Source organism: Nicotiana tomentosiformis, chromosome 9 (genome assembly GCF_000390325.3).
Source record: "Nicotiana tomentosiformis chromosome 9, ASM39032v3, whole genome shotgun sequence".
NCBI lineage: Eukaryota > Viridiplantae > Streptophyta > Magnoliopsida > Solanales > Solanaceae > Nicotiana > Nicotiana tomentosiformis.
The window spans coordinates 79,236,648-79,261,115 of record NC_090820.1 but is presented as its reverse complement, the minus strand read 5'-3'; the positions used below and the strand labels follow the sequence as shown (position 1 = coordinate 79,261,115).

Genomic DNA, 24,468 nt, shown 5'->3' with positions numbered 1-24,468 from the left:
ACGTCACTGTGTAGTTCAGTTGGGCGCCGCTCAAGGTTCTACTAGCATAGTAGATCGGATGCATGACTTCATTTTTTTGCTGCCCAAGAACTGCTCCCACAAAATAGTCGCTTGCATCGCACATCAGCTCAAAAGGTTTCCCCCAGTCGGGGGCCACTATGGTTGGTGCAGTCACCAGTTTCTTCTTCAACTCCTCAAATGCTATCCTACAGTCATCAGAAAATACAAAAGGGTGATCTTTTTCAAGCAGTTTACACAAGGGGTTAGCAATTTTGGATCAACCTTTGGATCAACTTCTTATTGCTTTGACGGAAGTGGGGAGTGGTAGCTTTTCTATCACATCAACCTTTGCACGATCCACCTCAATGCTCTTACTTGGCACTAGGTTCCCAAAGACTATACCTTCTTGTACCATGAAGTGGTACTTTTCCCAATTGAGCACCAGATTAGTCTCCACACATCTTTTTAGCACTCTTTTTAGATTCTTTAGGCAATCATCTAATGAGTCTCCCACAACTGAGAAATCATCCATGAAGACCTCCATTATGTCTTCTACCATATCTGTGAAGATGGCCATCATGCACCTTTGAAATGTGGCGGGTGCATTGTATTGGTCGAACGACATTCTCTGGAAAGCATAGACGCCATATGGACAGGTGAATGATGTTTTCTCTCTATCTTCCGGGGCAATAGAGATCTGATTATACCCCCAGTATCCATCCAGAAAGTAGAAGTGGGACCTCCCAGCCAGTCTATCTAGCATCTAATCAATGAACGGCAAGGGAAAGTGGTCATTTTGGGTGGCCTTGTTCAATCTTCTGTGGTCTATACGAATTCTCCATCTCGTGACTATTCTTGTTGATATCAACTCGTTGTACTCATTTTTCATTACAGTCATTCCACATTTCTTTGGCACATATTGGACTGGGCTGATCCAATTGCTGTCGGAGATGGGGAAAATGATCTCTCCATCTAACCACTTTATTACCTCATTTTTCACAACTTCTTTCATGTTGGGGTTCAGCCTTCTTTGATGTTCTCTGGAAGGTTTGTGGCCATCTTCCAGTAAAATCTTATACATACAGAAGGCCGGGCTGATACCTTAATATATGCAATGGTCCAACCGATTGCAGTTTTGCACTCTATCAATACCTGCAAAAGTTGTTCTTCCTGCACATCTAACAAACCAGATGAGATAATAACAAGTAAAGTTAAGTTAGGTCCCAAGAAAGCATACCTGAGATGAGGTGGTAGCAGCTTCAGTTCCAACTGTGGTGGCTCTTCGATCGATGGCTTAGTTGGAGGAGTCTTTCTTTCTTCTAAGTGTAAAGACTCAATTTTGAGCTATTTTTTCCAGAACCCTTGGCCTTCAAGAGTCAGCACCCACTCTGCCAAGTCCTCTCCATTTACTTCTTCTAAGTTTGTGAGATAGGCTGCTAGAGGGTCTTTAGCGTTCAAAGTCTCATCTTTCTCCTCCAAGATTACATCCACATCTTCTATTAGAGAGCAGTTAGCAAATTCACTTGGTCGCCACATAGACTTCTGCACATTCCTCTTCATCATTCAGTCTCATTTTTAGCTCTCCAGTTTCACAATCAATCAATGCATTCCTAGTGGCCAAGAATGGTCTTCCTAAAATTATGGGAATCTCCTTGTCAACCCGACAATCTAGAATGACAAAATATACGGGAAACACAAACTTTCCAACTTGCACTAGTACATCATCAAGGATACCTGATGGCCTCTTCACTGTCCGGCCGGCTATCTATAGTAACATGGATGTGGGTCTTGCTCTTCTAATGCCTAACCTGTTGTAGATAGCCAAGGGCATCAAGTTTATGCTTGCCCCCAAATCATACAATGCTTTAGCAAAAGCATAGCTGCTTATTGTGCATGGGATTGTGAAACTCTCTGGGTCTGACAACTTCTCAGCTATAGGTCTCGTCACTACTGCACTACAGGTCCGGGTTAGTGTAACAATGGTTAGGTCTTGGAAATCGAATTTGCGAGACATTAAATCCTTTATCATTTTGGCATACCCAGACATCTCCCTCAAAGCGTCAATCAGTAGAGTGTTCACCTAGATTTATTTCAACATTTCCATGAATTTCTTATACTGCTCATCCTTCTGATATTTGGCCAATATCTATGGGAATGGTGCTGGAGGTCGCTTCCTTCCTGTGATTTGAGTTTTATTTTGCTCAGGCACTGCTTCTACTATCATTTCTTGTGCTACCTCAGTCACTTTTGCAACCTCTTTTTCTTTGCTGGTGCCCTCTTGTGCATGTTTTACCATCACCTCAGTTAACCCTGTTGAATCATCTACCTCAATGGGTACTGGCACAAGCGTTTCAGTTGGTCTGCTTTCGCGAGCAATTTCTTGCTCAAGATCTAGGTCTCTACCATTTTTTAGACTCATTTCCATAAGTTGATTCGGGCCCTGCTCTTTTAGATTGACTTGTGTGTCGCCAGGTAGCGTCCCTTGGGGACGATTATTTAGAGCATCAAAATCTGCCCTAATTTAATCTCAATGCCTTTTATGGTTAACTCATTTGAGTCCACTCTCTCTTGCATTTTCCATTAGACCCAATCCGTTGTTGCAACATTCTTTTAATTTCAGACAACCCATCTTCTTGTCTCACTATTTGCTGTTATTGAGGCTGTTGATAGGATAGCTGCTGATTTTACTAGTTGTATCCCTGTTGCCTTTAGTACGACACAACTTGACCCTGTGGTCGCATAGCTCCAGGATTGCTGCTATTATTATACTGCTGCTGTGCTGGTCTATATTGCTGATTCTGTTGCCCCCAATTCTGACCACCTTGCCTCTGTCCTCCATAGTTGGCCACATAGTTCATATCTTCTTGATAGTGCTGGTTGTCACTTTCTGTACTCCAGCAGCATGCATATGGTTTGTTAATACATGATGGACATAAGCCCCCATTAGTCGCGTCAACTATATGTACTTGCTGCTTCTGGCCTGATTCATCGATCTTTTTGGTGAGGATACTCATTTGTGTCATTAGAGTGGCCATATTTTCAGTTATGGAGTTGTTTGGGTCCAAATCCACAGAGTGAACTACACGAGTGATCGTAGAGTCTATTGTCATCCATCCAGAGTTTTGAGCTATTTTATCAAGTAGGATCTTGCATTCTCTGAATGATTTGCTCAAAAATGCTCCACCCGCTGAAGCATCAACATTGGCCATTAAGCTGTCTGCCAATCCCATGTAGAACCTCTGCCCCAACATATGATCTGGAATGCCATGATGTGGACACTTAACCAGCATACCCTTGAACCTCTCCCATGTTTCTTGTAGTGTTTCTGTTGGTCTCTATCTATAGCTCAATATCTCATCAATTTGTTTGACATTCTTATTGGGTGGGTAGAACTTTGTTCACAAATTGCTTGACTAATTTCTCCCAAGTAGTGATGGAGTTTATGGGGAGTGAATTAAGCGAAGTCTAAGCCTCTCCCGTCACCAAGAATGGGAACAATAATAGTTTTATTGCTTTCGGTGTCACATTAGGTTGACTTTGCGTGACACATATCGACATGAAATATTTTAGATGCTGCTAAGGATCTTCAATGTAAGACCCTGAGAACAATCCTTTATTCTGCAACAAATGTAGCATCTTGTTTGTGATTTGAAAAGATTCTACTTGTATCCGAGGGACTGCAATTGCGGTTGCCCAATCATACAATGCTGCTTCTGGCACAAGAGGCACCACACCCTGATTGTTCGGGTCATTCACATTGTTTCTGTTGTTTAGATTTTCTATCCTGTCATCCATGTCTGGTTCGATTTATTCTGTTGAGTTCTGTTGCTATTTTGCCCTTCTTGTTTGCACCATTCAGTGCCTTGAAAACTTTCTCAGGAACTGATAATGCTTCGAATAATTCACCAGTTCTTGAGGAGTTTCTAGGCATGTACCTGTAACACCCAAGACTACAAACGTTAGAATTTCAATATATTTGGTTTAAAAATGAAGAAAATTGACTACACTAAGAATTCTAGCACTTCTTTTAGCTGCAATTAATAACACCATTAATTTTTCGGCAATGGCGCCAAAATTTAATCACGCCCAACTATGCCTTATAAAAAGGACTAAGCGGTCGTTGCAAATATATTCCACTCAACAAGTCCGGAATCGAATCCCACAGGGAATTAACCTATTAAGTACAACTACTAGACTCGCACAAATTCACGCAATCAATATTCAGAAATATTTAAATAACTAATTGGATGTTTACTAACTAAATATCACGTAATGAAAATGTAGTAATTAATAACTACCTACGAACAGGTTGTAGACAAGAATTGAAATGATCTAAGGTTATGATTTTCCCTATTGTCAGAATCCTTTCTTCTACGTTTCCTATAAATTTACCTAAGTTTTCTCTACCGATCATGAGCGCTCTGAGTATCGTAATTCTCTCCCGAGTAACTACAACAATTCACTATATATATTCTTTCGAATTACGCTAGCTGGCACTAAGCACGGCTCACTCGAATCGCACCAAGGTCTCGTTATTCCTAATCCCACCTTTAAACCCTCTGTATTGATCCCTCATATATATTAGGAGTGATGTTATTCAATAACTACCTAGATATACACTCTTTTCTAACTAATACATACTAAATAGGCACAGTCGATTGAGAGCTCTTCAACTAGCCACACTAATAACATAGTTGAACACATAGAGAAAATACTATGACAAATCTATATTAACGTAATAGGAAATTCATCCTCAAATAGGTTCCATCAAAATCCTAGATTAGGAGTTTATCTACTCATACTCATAGTAACAATATTCTAAATATTTTGCATTACTAAATTACAAAGTAAAGATGAAAGAATGTAGAAATCGATAATTCTATCTCCCAACTGGTATTCCACGAGCTATTAATTCATCCTCAAATAGGTTCCATCAAAATCCTAGATTAGGAGTTTATCTACTCATACTCATAGTAACAATATTCCAAATATTTTGCATTACTAAATTACAAAGTAAAGATGAAAGAATGTAGAAATCGATAATTCTATCTCCCAACTGGTATTCCACGAGCTATTCTTGTCTCCGGTCGTAAAACAACTCCTTCAAAAGTGGTGTTATATGTCGATTTATATGTGTAGGAAAAGACCTAAACGACATAATCAAGTCCTAGTCAAACCAGGAGACGAAATAAGCCTTCAAAAAGCGAAGTAAGCGCGCCTCAGACCATGCCTCACGAGGCTCCACGCGAGATGAACCTCGCCTAACACTGTGCGGTGCCAGCTCCCACGCGAGCTCGAGCTCGCCTCACCCTTCGCGACGCCTGCTCCTACGCTAGCTCAGAGGCTCGCGTCGCCAGCTTCCACGCGAGATCAAAGGGTCGCCTCACGAGCTTCTTCATCTTTTCACTGCTTAATGCATTCTTTCTTCTTTCCACGGTTTTCGAGCACAGTTTATTGTTTAAATCTTCCTTTTGCTCTAATTTCATTTTCAATTTACCTACACATAAAATAGACTCCATTACGCGCAAATAAAGTATAGTTTAACATTAAAGCACATAAAATGTAAGGTAGTTAATGTACTAAAATATGGAATTATAGCCCCACATCATCCTGCGAAAAGATGCCAAAGCCATTATTGTAATTGTAAATATTGCTATATTCTATGCTATATTATTATGCATTTTGTCTCCACCTTCCAGTCTAACTAAGTAATTTTCTAATTTGAAATTACACATGTAGCTCGGCATTGGAACGTGGAACTGGAATTGCTCATGTTTGGGAGTGATGGAAAATGTTATTCGAAAAACATAATGAGTACAAGGTACAACCAAAATCATTTGAATTTGTTGTTCTTAATGTTATTGACTTAATAAACTAAAGCCCTTGAAAGAAGTTAATGTGAAGAGTTACTGAACTGCTTTATCTAATGACGTCGAGTTAGCTACAAAAGTTTGAGTTGTAGATGGATAGAAATAGTGGACTACTATGTGCTATGTGAGTAAAGAATGAAAAGATCTAACATCAATTTATTGCATGATTCAGAACTACTTATGCAGCTAATGGCAGACATTTACTATAGTGTAAGACAACTTGATTTTGTGGCATTTTCTTGTTATAATTTTAATTACTTTTTCGAATGACACCGATTTGGTGTGGTGCAATTCTATAGTTTGGCATAGCTTTTCTTAGTTTTCACTCAAATTGCTCACTACTTTACAAAGACATATCAAGCATACCATAATTCTTGATTTTTTATTGTGCACTCTTGTTCTTGATTTATAGGAAAAATAGTAATTTGGTGGTGTAAGAAGAGAAAGAAACTAATCGAAAAGGTGAAAACCTGTACAACCAAACCAAAATGGCTGAATATGCTAAAGAATTATGAATTCTCAAATTCTTTTGGATTGCAGTATTAGGTATTTGTCTGGAAAAGCTGTCATTCAAATTAATTTCTAAGGTAGAACTATAGTTGTTTAACTCCACATGTTCTTTTTATTATGCAGTCTCTCATGGCTAAATTGTTATAGCTAATAATGTCCCAAGAAATTTCGTGCAGTATAGACCCAAGACAACACGTGTAACTCGAGTTATAGAATGTTATGAGACCTATTTAATTCACGCCCAACTTTAACTCTTGGCCATTAGTATTGCATCTTCCCCATCAGAGGGAACAGGGAAACTAGGATGTTCATATTTTAAACTTTGGGACAAGTATTTTTGAACTGGAAGTAGTTGAATTATTTTTCTTGTGGTATCTTTACAGTAGCTAGGTGTTGGTTTCAAGAGTACTAACAGAAGTGGTCCTATAAATGAGAAAATCATCTGAGTAAATAGAGGTCTGACTTCATTTCATTATGATGCGCTTGCTGATTTGGCTGACTTTGTCCTTATTAAAAGTAAATATGAGATTTTTAGGTTTGGCGTGCCACTAGTAAAGAAGGTTGTATACGGTCTTGCCCGATTTGGTATAGTTAATCGAGACAGGGATGCAGACCCAGGTTCAATTTCAAGTTATATTAGATCGTTACATGCCTACCTCGTGATTCAGGGATCGATCGAGATCGAGACCGGCTAAGGTCGAGACCGAGAAGGATAGAGATCTAGCGAGATCGAAGAAAGCCTGCTAAGTCGAATAACAGAAATCCGAGAAATCCGTGACCGAGCGAGGATTGTGGCGGAGATCTCGGCATGTATCAAGTCAAGACCGGTTGATTAGCCAATCAGGAGTTTTTTGTCTGTATTTAGAATTGTACCATATGTAGAACTCCTCTATTATATAAATGTGGTTCCAATTATTTTGTAAGGACAGATTCACGCATAACAAAGCAATATATTACGTTTTCTCTCTTAAACTCTCTTATTCAGTAGTTCAGTTCTTACTCTTCAATAATACACTTAGTTGGTGCAAGGGCAACCTAACTCAAGGGCCAAAGCTATATGATATATCGGTTTGCTTTATTTTACAGTTAATTTCTAATTTCAATTTTTATATTTCTCAGTTTGTGCCAAGTGAAATCACATATCCTTAAAACCATTTAAAAATTTAAATGTTATCCGATTTTAAGGGTAAACAGTTTGGCACCCACCGTGGGGCTAAGGATAATAGTGATTGCCTGGTGCTAATTTTCATAACACACACTGCTTTACACTTATTCTTATAAGAGATTTTGATTCCAGGATCAGCATGTCGAACTCTCGAGCAGTACCCATATACATCGACAATGGCCTTGGTATTCATGGAGAAAACGACAACGTAGCCGCCCCAGGAAACGAAGTGCTTTTAGTTGACCTCGAGGGAGTACCAGTTGCAGACCCCATCGACGTCAGTTCCCATGTTGCCCTGAATGCAAATTTGGGTGTCGACCCCGAAAATAGCGTCCGCAGAGACATTCGATCAGCTGGTCAGATAGCACAGGATGGCAAAGAAGGCGGAATCAGCCTTCGAATAATATTTGAAATACTGCAGGCTCAATAAGCTACAATAGCACAACTTCAAAATCAGAACCACGTACTGAGTAGGGTCGAACCCGAGCCATCACAGGAAGTTGTTCACAAGGCCGAACCAGTGCCGGGGAGGTCAAATGTGAATGAGTCAGGGGCCGACTCCGCTATCTTGAAAATGTTTTAGGAGCTGACATAGCGAATTGAATCGGGGGAGAATAAGATTGAAGCGAATGACAAAAAAATAAAAACATATAACTCCCGAATTGATCAAATTCCGGGGGCACCATCGATTTTGAAGGGTTTGGATTCAAAGAAGTTCGTACAAAATCCCTCCCCCCTAGCGCGGCTCCTAAGCCCATTCCGAAGAAATTTTGCATGCCAGAAATTCCCAAGTATAATAGAACTACAGACCCGAACGAGCATGTCACTTCTTACATATGTGCAATAAAGGGGAACGATCTAGAGGTTGATGAGATTGAGTCCGTACTGCTGAAGAAATTTAGACAAACTTTATCAAAGGGGGCGATGATATGGTAGCATAATTTTCCACCTAACTCCATTGATTCTTTTGCCATGCTCGCAGATTCCTTCGTCAAAGCACACACCAGAGCGATAAAGGTCGAGACTAGAAAGTCGGACCTTTTTAAAGTAAAACAAAAAGACAATGAGATGCTGAGAGAGTTCGTATCTCGGTTCCAAATAGAGCGTATGGATCTGCCCCCGGTCACCGACGATTAGGCTGTTCAGGCTTTCGCTCAAGGCCTAAACATACGAAGTTCGGTAGCCTCACAACAGTTAAAGCAGAACTTGATCGAATATCCAGTTGTAACCTAGGACAATGTGCATATCCAGTCAAAGATTAGGGTCGAGGATGACCAGTTGGGGGCTCCTTCTAGGTCCGTTTATCCAAACAGGACCATCGACATAGTTAAAAGGGATATTGACTGGGAACCATCGTCAAACAGGGATCAATATCAGCCATACTATGGAGATCAGAGAAACAACGAGCGTGGATGCAACCCCGTTCGAATTCATAGAAGAAATGATCGAGGATAGTGCTCTCGAGGGCTCATGAGTAAGAGTGGTTTCGACAGAAATGTCGAACCCAACGAAGCACCATGACTATCGGAATATAACTTCAACGTTTATGCATGAGCTATTGTATCAGCCATTGGGTGCATCAAAGACACCAGGTTGCCCCGACCTCTACAGACTGATCTGGCCCAGAGAAATCCTAATCAAATGTGCAAATATCACAGCACCCATGGTCATAGAACAAAAGATTGCAGACAGATGAGGGAGGAGGTAGCCCATTTGTTCAACAAAGGGCATCTTCGAGAATTCTTAAGTGATCGGGCTAAAAAACACTTCAAGAACAGAGATTCAATTAGACAGAATGAGCAAGAAGAGCCACAGCACGTGATCCACATGATTGTTGGAGGGCTCGATGTTCCTCAGGGGCCCGTATTCAAACGCACCAAGGTGTCGATCACAAGGGAAAAATGGACTCAAGGCTACGTACCAGAAGGGGACTTATTTTTCATTGACGAGGATGCAGAGGGGATCTTACAACCCCACAACGACGCACTAGTAATATCTGTCCTTATGAATAAAATTCAAGTTAAACATGTTTTGATTGATCCAGGTAGCTCGGCCAATATTATTCGATCGAGGGTCGTAGAACAGCTTGGCCTACAAGATCAAATTATGCCTGCAGCCCGAGTACTTAACGGCTTCAACATGGCAAGCGAAACTAGCAAAGGTGAAATTACTTTGCCAGTGAACGTGGCCGGGACTATCCAAGAAACAAAGTTCCATGTGACCGAGGGTGACATGAGGTACAACGCCCTGCTCGTAAAGACTTGGATCCATAACATGAGGGCAGTACCCTCGACCTTTCACCAAGTTCTGAAGTTTCCGACATCGGAGGGAGTCAAAACAGTGTACGGGGAACAACCCGCCGCCAATGAGATGTTTGCAGTCGATGAAGTAATACTAGTATCGGAACTCTTATCAACGAAGGGATGAGATTCGAAGGGAAAGCATGAAGCCAAATAACAACCACAACCACTAGCCTCAACCCAATTGTAGAAGCAATGGATCGACGAGGATGACGACTATTGGATCCCTCGATCCTTCATAATTCCCGATGACTCCGACGCCACCAAATCAACGGTCGAAGAGCTGGAACAAGTCACACTGGCCAAGCATCAGCCCGAACTAAAGGTATACCTGGGCACGGGGCTAACCCCCTAGCACATGAAATAATTTATTTATTTCCTTAAAGCTAACATGGATTGCTTTGCTTGGTCCCACCTCAATATGACATGGATCCCACCAGAAATTACCACTCACAAACTGAGCCTGGACCTTAAATTCTGCCCGGTGAAGCAAAAAAGAAGGCCCTAGTCTGAGGTCAAACATGCATTCATCAAGGGCAAGTTAACCAAACTTCTCAAAATAGGATCTATTTGGGAAGTAAAGTATCCCGAATGGTTAGCAAATGTAGTGGTAGTCCCTAAGAAGGGAAACAAACTTAGAATGTGTGTAGATTATAAAGACTTGAATAAAGCATTCCCCAAGGATTCTTTTCCTTTGCCTAATATCGATCGTATGATCGATGCCACGACCGGCCACGAGACTCTCAGTTTTCTTGATGCCTATTCCGGGTAAAACCAGATACAGATGAACCCAGAGGATCAGGAAAATACCTCATTTATCACTAATTACGGTACCTACGATTATAATATAATGCCATTCGGTCTAAAAAATGCTGGTGTAACTTATCAACGCCTAGTAAACCGAATGTTCAAAGAAAAAATAAGAAAATCAATGAAATTTTATATTGATGACATGTTAATTAAGTCCCTGCAAGCAGAGGACCATTTAAAACATTTGCAGGAGATTTTCGATATATTGAGGAAGTACAATATGAAGCTCAACCCCAAAAAGTATGCATTCGGGGTTGGCTCAGGCAAGTTTCTTGGTTTCATGGTGTCCAATCGAGGAATCGAGATCAACCTCGATAAAATAAAAGCTATCGAGGATATCACGGTAGTGGATAATGTAAAGGCCGTGTAGAGGCTAACAGGGTGGATAGCCGCCCTAGGATGATTCATTTCGAGATCCTCAGATAGGAGCCACCGATTCTTCTCGCTGCTTAAGAAGAAGAGCAATTTTGCATGGACTTCGGAATGCCAGCAGGCCTTGAAGGAACTAAAGATGTATTATCGAGCCCACCGCTGTTTCACACCTCGAAAGTGGATGAACAACTTTACTTGTACTTGGAAGTCTCGGAGATCGCGGTAAGTGAAGTCCTGGTCCGAGAAGAACAAGGTACGCAATTCACTGTCTATTATGTTAATCGGACCTTAGGTGAGGCCGAAACTAGATATCCACACATAGAAAAATTAGTGCTTGCTTTAATAAGCGCCTCTAGGAAACTAAAACCATATTTACAATGTCATCCAATATGTGTTGTAACAACTTATCCTCTTCGAAATATTTTGCACAAACCCGAGCTTCCAGGTCGATTGGCCAAATGGGCCGAAGAAATCAGTGGGTACGATATTGAGTATCGACCCTGAACCTCCATCAAGTCTCAAATCTTGGCGGACTTTGTGGTTGACTTTATGCCGGCCTCGTACCCGAGGTTGAAAAAGAACTACTGATAAAATCGGGTACATCTTCGGGAGTGTGGACCCTCTTTACGGATGGTGCTTCGAATGCGAAGGGGTCTGGATTAGGCATCGTACTAAAATCACCCACAAGTAATGTAGTTAGACAGTCTATCAGAACTACAAAATTGTCTAATAATGAGGCCGAGTATGAGACTATGATTGCAGGCCTTGAACTAGCTAGAAGCTTGGGAGCGAAGGTCATAGAGGCTAAGTGTGATTCCCTACTCGTGGTAAACCAAGTTAACGGTACTTTAGAAGTCCGAGAAGACCGAATATAGAGGTACTTGAATAAACTACATGTGACTTTACATCGATTTCAGGAATGGACTTTACAACATGTACCTCGAGAACAGAGCAACGAGGCCGACACTCTTGTAGACTTAGATTCATCGGTCGAAGACGACGAACTAAACTCGGGGACTGTTGTACAACTCATGCGATCGGTAATCGAAGAAGGTCACGCTGAGATAAACTCCACAAGTTTAACCTGGGATTGGAGAAACAAGTACATATAGTACTTAAAGAACGGGAAGCTTCCATCAGATCCAAAGGAGTTGAGAGCTCTGCGTATAAAGGCAGCACGATTCACTTTGTCCAAAGACAGAACGCTCTTTAGAAGGACTTTTGATGGACCATTGGCAATATGCTTTGGACCGGGAGATACTGACTACATCCTACGGGAAGTTCACGAGGGACATTGTGGAAATCATTTCGGTGCCGAATCGCTGGTCCATAAAGTAATTAGAGTAGGGTACTATTGGACCGATATGGGGAAGGATGCAAGGGAGTTCGTTCGAAAATGCGACAAATGCCAAAGGCATGTGCCCATGATTCATCAACTAGGGGAACTACTCCACTCGGTCCTATCCCCATGGCCCTTCATGAAATAGGGAATGGACGTCGTTGGCCCTCTCCTGTCGGCCCCAGGTAAAGTTCAGTTTATTTTGTTTATGATTGATTGTTTCTCTAAATGGGTTGAAGCACATGCTTTCGAGAAAATCAAAGAAAAGGAAGTCATAGACTTCATTTAAGACCACATCTTATGTCGATTCGGGATGCCCTCCAAGATTGCATGTCATAATGAAAAATAATTCATCGGCATCAAAGTAACTAAATTTCTCAAGTATCAAAAGATCAAAAGGATCCTATCAACACCTTATCGTCCCAGCGGGAACGGACAAGCCGAATCGACAAAAACAAAACCATTATCCAAAATCTTAAGAAGAGATTGACCGACGCCAAAGGAAAATGGAGAGAAATACTATCCGAGGTTCTATGGGCATACCACAAAACATCGAAATCCAGCACCAGAGCAACACCGTTCTCATTAGTTTTTGGTGCTGAAGCTCTGATCCCGATTGAGGTTGGAGAACCTAGCATCAGGTTTCGATATGCAACAGAGGAGTCGAATAAAAATATTATGAATACGAGCGTAGAATTGTTGGACAAAAGGCGCGAAGCTGCTCTCGTCTGATTGGCCGCCCAGAAACAACAGATCGAAAGGTACTACAATCGAAGAGCCAATATTTGATATTTTAACATCGGGGACTTGGTGCTAAGAAAAGTCACCCTCAACACCCAAAATACGAATGAAGGGAAACTGGGTCTAAACTGGGAAGAACCGTACCAGGTTCTCAAAATCATTGGAAAAGGATCCTACAAGCTCGGCATGATGAATGGCGAATAACTGCCAAGCAATTGGAACGTATCACACCTAAAACGATACTACTGCTAAGGTACGACCCCTTCCATTTAAATTTATATTTTAAACTAACCCTTGCAGGTGTTCGACCAGAAACAACGATGGATTCTTCGACACGAAGCCTTTAGGTCTGAAAGCACGTGTTGCACTCTTTTTTTACTTAAACCGGATTTGTCCCAAATAGATTTTCTGGCAAGGTTTTTAATGAGGCAACCATTGATCGTGCTAACTTAGAACAATTTAATGATATCCGAGGTTTATTTACAATCAACCTCGAATACTGGGGGGCATTGCCCTCGAATGTCAAATTTGATGCGAAGAAATTACTTCATGGCAGCAGGGTCTCGATAGGAAAAATTTGTAAGGGCCAAACGATCAAACGAACCATGCCCGCTTAGTTTGCTCGAGCCCTGGCACAGAACATGTACGCATGTATAGTCATTTATAAAGAGAAGTATTTTTCTTTACTGATATCTCATGCCTCAGAAAAGTTTTTCTACTTTACAATTTCACACTCTCGATCTATTATGTAAACAGGCTTAAGGGCCAACCATAACCAGTGTTCGGATAATTACCCCCACACTCGGGGACTGCCGTCCGAAACATAAAAGAGATAGAATTATTAAAACTCAAAGATCATAAGACCTTTTAGGAAACCCTTAATTTTTATAGGCCACGGCCACCCCACTCAGGGACTGACACTTCGGGAAAGCTCGAAGTAAAATGGGAAAATAAGCCTAAGGGGAAAATCCCGAACTAAAAAGGCTACGACCGAATTAATACGGTTCAGAGACATCTGAATTCCGTAAAAAAACAAGCCTTCGAAATCCCTCATAAACCGGTTAAAAGGACTACCCCCGGCAAAATCATAAAAGGCTTAGATAATATCAAGCCTCGAAAACTCTAATGAGTAAAAAATTGTTCGAACTCTCGAACAGTTCCTTATTGCATGCTAAGGCATTACAAGTTTTGCAAATAAAAATGATAAAAAACTTTTTCAAGCCGAAAAGGGGAGAAAGCCATAAACAATCTTTTTACAAAGGCTATATCGGCCTAATACAAAAGCCTAAGGGCTGTTTTTGCTTTGAGTTCAAGAGACCATCCTCGCTCAAATAAAAAACCTAAGGGTTACCTTACTTTGAGTTCGAGCAAGCACTCACTCGATCGTAAAGCCTAAGGACTATACTAGTTTGGTTTCAATCAAATTGTCTGATCCTCGAACCTTAGAATACAATTTCATAATTTTATAAGGCAGAAAGGAAGAAAGTTTATATATATATATATGTCAAAAATTATGTACAAAGGCAACATGGCCCGATCAAATATCTCTACAAAAGACCGAATCAGTCTTAAAAGAAACACAAAAAATACTAATCCTAAAGGACTTAGTCTTCTCCGGGAGCAGCATCTTCACTCTCGAGGCCTTCTCCAATTTTAGATCCTCTCATACTCCTAGAATCATCATCATCAGGAAAGGCCAACACTTTGTCTTCAGCTTCGAGCTCCTTAACATTCTCGATCTCGGCTGTAAGATCGAAGCCACGAGCATGGATCTCCTCGAGAGTCTCCCTTCGAGACTGGCATTTAGCATGTTCGGCAACCCAGTTTGCTTGAGCCTGAGCAGCTTCGGCAACCTTCTTTGCTCGAACCTGAGCAGCTTCAGCATCGGACCGGTAAACAGCCACCATTACATCAGCATATGCCTTGGTCGTTTCGACCTCCGATTTGGCCGCTGCAAGTTCTGTGGCCAGCCTCTCTCGATCGAAAATTACTGAACTCAACCGAAACTGGAACTCCTCAATTTTCTTGGCTTGCACCAAGGCCTTCTCTTTCAAGCTTCAGAGTTGGGTCTCAGCCGAGGCCAATTGATCATGGGCAACTTCCTTTTTTGAGGCAAGGTGGTCCATGTTCTTCTTCCACACCTCGGCCTCTGCTTTCACTGCGTCCACTTCCTCATAAAGCTGTCTTATCACATCGAGCTTTTGCTGCACCTGTGGGACCGAACTGTTAGCCACCACTCCCGAGCTAGTGTCATTAACTTCAAAGATTCTTTTTACCTGCTCGGCCAGATCAGCTTGTTCTTTCTGAGTTGCTTCTAGCTCAGCCCGAAGTCCTTTTGCTTCCCCTTATCTCTGCTCACTGAGAAGTTTGAAGGCATCTCTCTCCTCAGTAATCCCTTGGTTTTCGGATTCGTACCGACTCACCTCCCCTAGGGATCGGAAGAAAGCCTCGTGATGAAGTACATAAGCATACAAAAATAGAAAGAAGGAATTATACAAGGGGAGAAAAGTACAAGTATGAAAACTGACAAAGAAAATATGAACTTACCCGGTTCAGGGCCTGTTGAGCTTCGTTGAAAAGACAAGGCGCTCCCACCTCTTCAATCTGGGCTTGGTCTTCTTCCATGACCAAACATCGGAGGTAGCTAGCCATCCCTATGGGGGCAGCAAGAACCCGGGCATCCTTTGGGACCATAATAACGATTGTTTGCTTGCACCCGAGATCGGAACTACGGGCTGGAAACTGATTAGTCAGTTTAAAACTCGAGGAATCCTTCCCCGAACATTTCTTCGGAACCTCCAAGTCACTCAGACCGTTGACACCTTCTACCCCAAAAAAATAACCATGGAAAAGATCTTCCTCTCCGTGGGCTCCTTCCCCGTAACAAGTCTCCACGGCCTGAGTGTCGCGTATCATCAACTAAAAAAATAAAGGAAACAAGGGGGAATCCCCAATCTCTATTGCCCCAAGTAGGTTTTTTGGGGACCCGCCTCCCTCTTGGGGAGCCTCGAGCCCGGTTTCTGCACCAGCATCCACCACCTCTTCCACGGTCTCTTTTCCCCGAGATAAAGCATCTTCGATTCCTCTCAGCTCGGGGACTTGGGCCGAAGTCTCCTCCTTGACCTCATCGAGCCTAGACGGAGTAGTATCAACTCCCACCGGTTTCGGAGTTCTCTGAATCTCGGTGCTAGCTCGTGCACAGGCCACCAACCCAGAATCATCTTCTTCCTCTTCTTCTTCTTCTTTTTCTCTTCTTCTTCTTCCCTTAGCCTTTGGAATGACTTCATAGTCAGTGGGATTGTGTTCGCCTTGGGTTTATGGTCTATTCTCTTCCTGGGTTTTTGACCCTCTTAATTTTAGGCTCTTTTCCTCTTATTCTCCTTCGCTGGTTTTGAGATAGGTAATGAAACTTCTTCATCACTGGATAGGGGTCTCATAGTCATATCCTTTCCGAGACCTACAAAAGGAGAAAGTAAGTAAGCTCATGTTTGAAAAGATGTTTGAATGATAGGCAAATCGGTAAGTCAGGAAAAAGGCTTACCATGAGTATAAGCCTCCCACCGACCCTTTGACAAATCGCGCCATGTGCGCTCGACGTGTGTTGACGTCGAAACCAGGCTCCTAACCCAGTTCTCGAGCTGAGGAACCACACCCGTCATCAAAGCAACGGCTGCATCAAGAAAAACACTAATAAGAAAGGATGAAGAAGTAAAAACAACGAACAGAAATTAAAGACGGAATCATACTTACATTTCATATTCCATTTCTCAGGAAATGGCATGCTCTCAGCCGGGATTAGGTCCGTGGTCTTCACCCGAACGAACTGGCTCATCCAGCCCCGATCTTTATCTTTATCTATACTCGAGATAAGAGCCTTAGTTGCCCGGCGTTGAAGCTTTATCAGCCCACCTCGATAGAGTTGAGGGCTATATAATCTTATAAGATGGTCAAGGGTGAAGGAAAGCCCGTCAATTTTGCTCACGAAGAAACGGAGCAGTATCACGATCCTCTAGAAAGAGGGGTGAATTTCACCGAGGGTCAGCTGGTATTTCTTGCAGAAGTATACGATGATCAGAACAAGGGGACCCAACGTGAAAGGATAAGTATAAACACTCAGGAACCCTTCCACGTGGGTGGTGATCATTTCTTCTGGTGCCGGTATCACAACCTCTTTGTTTTCCCAGTTGCAATCTTTCTTCACTTGGTTGAGGAGGCTTTCGAGCATATATATCTTGATATCGGCTCGCATCGACCAAGAACCAATGAGGGTTTCTCGACCTTAAAGTCAGAATCTATGACATACCCCCCGAGAATAAGTTCTTCAAGGCGTGGCTCCACCACTGGTTTCTCGCCGGCCGACCGAGATGAGGAAGCAACCTCTTTCTGCGGAACAACTTTAGATGTTTTGGCCATTTAGTTTTTGTGGGAAAAGAAGAATGGAGACTGAAGTATTTGGTGTTTTAGGAAGAACAAGCAAAGAAACTCAAAGATCTGAAGATAGGAAGCTTTGAAGAAGGCGAAGAACTATTGAGATTGGAATGAAAAAGATTTGAAAGTAAAGTTTGAAATAATGAAGAATGGGGCTATTTATCGATTTACAATGACAGTTCAAAACTGGTAGTGGTCGACCGTCGACTGACGTGCATTAAATACCTAGGAAACTGTACCGACGAGACGTTTCAGTCACTTCTGCTGCTTATGTCACGACTGATACGTCATGATCGAAAGCTCAAATCGTTTCTTGTCATTACTCTCCAAAAAATGAGAGGGCTTTCTGTATACGGTCAAATCGAGCTTGCCCGATTTTGTGTGGTTAATTGAGACCAGGGTGACAGACCGAGGTTCAATCCCAAGTTATATTGGATCGTTACATGAATAAATATTGCCTAGCTCGTAATTCAGGGATCGATCGAGTTCGAGACCGGCTGTGGTCGAGACCGAGAAGGATAGAGATCTAGCGAGATCGAAGGAAGCCTGCTAAGTCGAATAACAGAAAGCCGAGGAATCCGTGACCGGGCGAGGATTGTGGCGGAGATCTCGACATATATCAAGTCAAGACCGGTTGATTAGCCAATCAGGAGATTTCCTTTTGTATTTAGAATTGTACCATATGTAGAATTCCTCTACTATATAAAGGGGGTTCCAATCATTTTGTTAGGACATATTCACGCATAACAAAGCAATATATTATGTTTTCTCTCTTAAGCTCTCTTATTCAGTATTTCGGTTCTTACTCTTCAATAATACACTTAGTTGGTGCGAGGGCAACCTAACTCAAGGGCCAAAGCTGTATGGTATATCGGTTTGCTTTATTTTATAGTTAATTTCTAATTTCAATTTTTATATTTCTCAGTTTGTGCCAAGTGAAATCACAAATCCTTAAAATCACTTACAAATTTAATTGTTATCCGATTTTAAGGGCAAATAAATGTATTGATAAATTCTACTTTGAAGATAATCATCTATGTTGGTAAATAGGTAATTCACGGGTCCCTGCGTCAAGGGTTCAATCTAATGAAGTGGATGATAATCTTTATAATTTGAAAATTAATTTTATAAGTACAATGAAAAAGCAAAAATATCACCTGAAAAATAAAATCATGTGAGTGTGTGTAATTGAACACCTATACCGGCTTGGGAAACTAAAAAAATAAAACGAGAACTCACCAGAAGATAACCAGCCAGATAACATAGAAGAACAACAGAGAGAGATGAAAATTAGAAAAATTAAAGTTGCTTGAAGATTAGAAAGAAGAATCCAACTTAACACTAAAGACAACTTAGAGATAAGTTGCTTTATTAGCTGGTTTCTCCGGTTAAGAAAAGAAAGAAATTCTTTCACCTGGTTAAAACTTTTATAGATTCATTAGCTGTTTTTTTTTTTTTTTTCAATTTTTCCTTCTTTTATTATTGTTTGCTAAAGGATAAATGTTTGGTGATCGTAGGAGGGAAAATCCTACACCTGGTTATTATTGTTTCCTTCGCTCTTGCTAAGGATAAAGTGCTAAAGGATAATTTATTATTGATTGTTCACCATGATCTATCTAATTTCTAAATCAGTAATCGATATCGATTTCATAGGAGGCAGATTTTGGCTTATGATGTTTTGTATTGAAAACTCAAAAATTATCGATGGGAGGAAGATAGAGAGAAGAAAAGGATAGGCCGACGGGATGGAGTGGGGGAGGGGTTGGGGTTAACTCCAGTGAAAAAAGAAAAACATATGTGTATACGGGTATAACGGGGCTAATGAGCATTCCGATTTTTCGGCGGGGCAAACAAAGCAAATACAAGACTACATGGGATCAGAGTTGAAGTGGGAAAATTCTTGTACTAAGGCCCGAAAAGACAATACCTCCGAATCTGGTACGAGCCGCATGATCTCGGAAAGAACTACAAACGGTGGCACACGCCTGACAGAGGGTCGTGATATCCGCACCCAACTGGATATCACGACGCGGATCTAAATCGATGTCAGTAGCGTATCAATAATTGATATACCAGGAGGATTTTTATATTTTTAGAATTGTACTAAGGGTAAAACTCCCCTACTATATAAAAGAGAAGTTTCTGATTCAATACACACATTGTAGCACGTATATCAAAGCAATACAAACTTATTTCTCTGCTTTCTAGCTATTGAAAAGTTCTTATTTTAATCATAGTTCGTCTTACATAGCTGGCTTCGAATCGAGAATACGACCGAGGGAAGAACTATTGTTAAGCTTAAATCCGTGCCTTGGCTCAACGTCACAACTGCTTTGGTTATTTATTTTTATCCTTAATTTGTTTATCTAACATCCTTAATTGATTGTATTGAATCAATCCATATATCCTTAAAATCGCGTATAAATTTAATTGTTATCCATTTCAAGGGTAAATAGTTTGGTGCCCACTGTGGGATTAAGGATAATAGTGGTGGTTTGATACAAATTTATATAACACACTTTATTTTACGCTTGTTCTTTAAGGTTTCAATTTCAGGACAGCTTAAAAATCTCAAACTCTCAGTCTGCTCACTTGAATGTTGATGCTGAATCTGGCTATCATGGAGAAAATAACAATATGGTGCCTGGCAATGAGGTACCCCTGCTCATCCCATCAGAGTCCCAGTTGCAGATCCAGTCGATGCTAACTCGCATGTGGCCATTGACGCCAACCTGCCTACCGACCTCGAGAACAGCGTTCGCAGAGGAGCCCGACTAATGGCTCAAGGAGCGCCCGAAGTCGAAGTCGACGAGGTCAGTCTACTAATGCTCTTTGAAATGTTACAGGCCCAATAAGCAGCGATAGCGCAGCTGCAAAATCAAAGTCGCGCCCCCAGCAGGGTTGAGCCCGAACCATCCTGGAAAATACTCGGAGAAATGAGCAGATCATCGAAAGTCCGGCTAGAACTGAGACCAGTGTCAGCCCCGAAGTAATGAAGATGCTTGAAGCATTAACGAAATGGGTGGAATCAGGTGAAAAGAAAATTAAGGCAAACGACAAGAAGGTAGAGACATATAAATCCCGGATCGATCAAATCCTAGGAGCGCCTCCAATACTGAAAGGCCTGGACTCCAAAATATTTGTCCAAAAGTCTTTTCCTCCGAGCGCGGCGTCGAAGCCAATACCTAAGAGGTTTCATATGCCCGATATTCTAAAATATAACGAAACCACGGATCCAAATGAGCATGTGACCTCCTACATGTGCGCCATCAAAGGTAACGACTTAGAAGACGACGAAATCGAGTCTATGTTATTAAAGAAGTTCGGGGAAACTATGTCAAAAGGAGCAATGATATGGTATCACAACTTGCCCCAGAATTCCATTGATTCCTTCGCTATGCTCGCGGATGCTTTTGTAAAGGGTCATGCCGGGGCCATTAAGGTCGAGACTAGAAATCAGATCTTTTCGAGGTTAAGCAAAGGGACAACGAGATGCTCAGGGAGTTCCTGTCAAGATTTCAAATAGAACAGATGGACTTACCTCTAGTTGTGGACGATTGGGCTGTTCAGGCATTCACTCAGGGGCTTAACCCCCGAAGCGCCTTGGCTTCGCAACAGATGAAATGAAACTTGGTAGAGTACCCGGCAATGACTTGAGCCGACGTCCACAATAGGTATCAGTAAAAAATCAGAGTCAAGGACGACCAATTCGGAGCCCCTTCTGGGCTCGTTTATCCTATCAGAACCGACAGTATGCCTAAGAGAGTCGTCAATAATGAATCAAGGCCGGTCCGAGATTAGTACTAACCATACGGTGCATATCGAAGGGGAAACGGGTTCGAGTGTATCTCTACAAGGAATGAAAGGAGAAGCGATCGAGGGCCCAATAGTCGAGGCCGGATGATCAAAAATGGTTTCGATAGGTTGCTCGGGGGAAGGGAAGCTCCGATATTTTCAGAGTATAACTTCAACGTTGATGCAGCCAGCATTGTATCAGCCATCGGGCGCATTAAGGAGACCAAGTGTCCTCAACCATTGCAGTCCGATCCTACACAGAGAGACCATAACCTAATGTGTAAGTATCATGGCACTCATGGCCACAGGACTGCCGACAATTGAGAGAAGAAGTTGCCCGATTACTTAATAACCGACACCTGCGAGAATTTCTGAGTGATCGAGCCAAAACCTACTTCAGAAATAGTGACGGTAAAAAATAGACTGAACAAGAGGAACCCCAACATGTCATCAACATGATCATTGGAGGGGTCGATATCCCTCAAAGGCCGATGATAAAATGCACTAAAGTGTCGATCACAAGGGAGAAACGCACCCGGGATTATATCCCAGAAGGAACCATTTCGTTTAGCGACCAGGATGCATAGGGCGTCGTACAACCTCATTATGATGCACTGGTAATTTCCGTACTTATCAATAAATCTCGAGTTAAATGTGTGTTGATTGATCTAGGTAGCTCGGCTAACATCATCAATTCGAGGGTCGTAGAGCAGTTTGGGCTATAAGATCAAATAGTGTCAGCAGTCCGGGTGTTGAACGGGTTTAACATGGCATGTGAAACCACTAAAGATGAGATAACCCTACCCATTAACACCGCCGGTACCATCCAGGAAACAAAGTTCTATGTGATTGAAGGGGACATGAGATATAATGCTCTATTCGGAAGACCATGGGTTCACAACATGAGGGCAGTACCTTCGACCTTACAAAAGGCATATAAATTCCCTACTCCGAGAGGAATCAAGACTGTATATGGAGAATAGCCGGCTGTAAAGGAGATGTTCGAAGTCGATGAAGTGCTCCCGGTGCCCGCCATCCTGACATAAAGGAACTTAAAGCCGACCAGAAAGTCCGAAGTCAAATAGCAACCATCGAATCCGGTCCCGGTCGGACCACAGGATCGAGGAGCTGACGAGGAAGATGATTATGGAATTCTGAGATCCTTCATAGCTCTTGATGATACTGACACCACCGAATCAACGGTCAAAGAGCTGGGGCATGTCAAATTGATCGAACACCTACCGGATCGAAAGGTATACCTGTGTACGGGGTTAGCCCCTGAGCTCAGGAAATAACTCATTAATTTTCTTCAAACTAACATATCTTGTTTCGCCTGGTCCTATCTTGGCATGATAGGGATCACATCGGAGATAACCACTCATAGCTTGAGTTTGGACCCAAAGTTCCATCCGGTTAAGCAGAAGAGGAGATCTCAGTACGAGGTCAAGCATGCATTCATCAAGGATGAGGTATCTAAACTCCTTAAATTAGGGTCCATCCGGGAAGTTAAGTACTCAGACTGGCTAGCTAACATTGTGGTAGTACCTAAAAAAGGTAATAAGCTAAGAATGTGTGTAGATTACAAAGACTTGAACAAGGCATGCCCTAAGGATTCTCTTCCTTTACCTAACATCGATCGGTTGATCGGCGCACCGGCCGGGCACAAGATACTCAGCTTTCTCGATGCCTATTCCGGGTACAACCAAATTCGGATGGACCTGGGCGACCAGGAAAAGATTTCCTTTATCACTAAATTTGGCACCTATTGTTATAATGTGATGCCATTCGGATTAAAGAACGCCGGTGCCACTTATCAACGCATAGTAAACCGGATGTTAGAAGAACAGATAGGAAATTCAATGGAAGTTTATATTGATGACATGTTAGTTAAGTCCCTGCGAGCAAAGGACCATTTGAAACATTTGTAGGAAAACTTCGACATTTGAAAAACATACAATATGAAGCCGAACCCAGAGAAATGCACATTCGAGGTCGGATCGGGAAAGTTCCTCAGATTCATGGTATCCAATTGAGGGATTGAGATTAATCCTGACAAGATCAAGGCCATAGAAGACATCACCGTGGTGGACAGCATCAAGGTCGTTCAAAGGCTGACTGGGCGTATAACTACCCTGGGCCGGTTCATATTGAGGTCCTTGGACAAAAGCCATCGGTTCTTCTCACTATTGAAATAGAAGAATAACGTTTCCTAGACCCTGGAAGGCCAACAAGCTTTGGAAGAACTCAAACGATACTTTTCGAGTCCGCCCTTGCTCCACACTCCGAAGGCGGATGAGCAACTGTACCTTTACATGGCGGTGTCTGAGGTAGCGGTAAGTGAAGTTTTAGTCCGGGAAGAGGAATGTATGCAATTTCCTATTTACTATATCAGTAGAACTCTAGGTGAGGCCGAAACAAGGTATCCTCACCTGGAAAAATTGCGCTCGCTTTGCTAAGCATCTCGAGGAAGCTAAACCCGTACTTTCAATGTCACCCAATATGTGTCGTGACCTCTTACCCACTGAGGAACATCATGCACAAGCCCGATATCGAGTATCGACCCAGGACTTCCATAAAATCTCAAATTTTGGCCGACTTCGTGGCAGACTTTACGCTGACCTTAGTGCCCGAAGTCGAATGAGAATTATTGTTAGCCTTTAGGACTACCTCGGGAATTTGGACCCTTTTCACGGGCGGCGCCTCGAACGTAAAGGGGTCCGGACTCGGCATCGTGCTGAAGCCCCCTACGGGGAATGTAGTTAGGTAGTCTATTAGAACTGTGAAATTGACTAACAATGAGGCCAAGTATGAGGCAACGATTGCAGGTCTTGAATTGACTAAAAGCCTTGGGGCCGAGGTAGTTGAAGCTAAGTGTGATTCCCTCCTTGTGGTACATCAAGTCAATGGGACATTCGAAGTAAAAGAGGAACGAATGCGAAGGTATTTAGACAAGTTACAGGTAACTCTGGATCAATTCAAAGAGTAGACCCTACAACATGTGCCCCGAGATCAAAATAGCAAGGCCGATGCTTTGGCTAACATGGGGTCATTGGTTGATGACGATGAATTTAGTTCGGGAATAGTCTTACAGCTCATGAAGTCGATGGTAGAAGAAGGCCATGCCGAAGTAAACTCAAC

The 24,468-nt window shown here is 42.2% G+C and overlaps 1 protein-coding gene and 1 non-coding gene across 2 annotated transcripts; both read left to right on the top strand.

Annotated features, from left to right (window-relative positions):
- The first annotated feature begins 3,261 nt into the window (after positions 1-3,261).
- Positions 3,262-3,368, top strand: LOC117274092 (small nucleolar RNA R71). The gene has a single exon (XR_004504168.1). It is a non-coding gene; the product is annotated as a small nucleolar RNA R71 (small nucleolar RNA).
- Positions 3,369-9,186: 5,818 nt separating this feature from the next.
- On the top strand, positions 9,187-9,972 carry LOC138899051 (uncharacterized). Its single transcript, XM_070185165.1, has one exon. The coding sequence runs from the start codon at positions 9,187-9,189 to the stop codon at positions 9,970-9,972; it is 786 nt and encodes a 261-aa protein (XP_070041266.1).
- The last annotated feature ends 14,496 nt before the right edge of the window (positions 9,973-24,468 follow it).

Bases quoted from the DNA above. Each gene is read 5' to 3' on its own strand.
- LOC138899051 (XM_070185165.1), top strand. From the start codon at position 9,187: ATGTGCAAATATCACAGCACCCATGGTCATAGAACAAAAGATTGCAGA.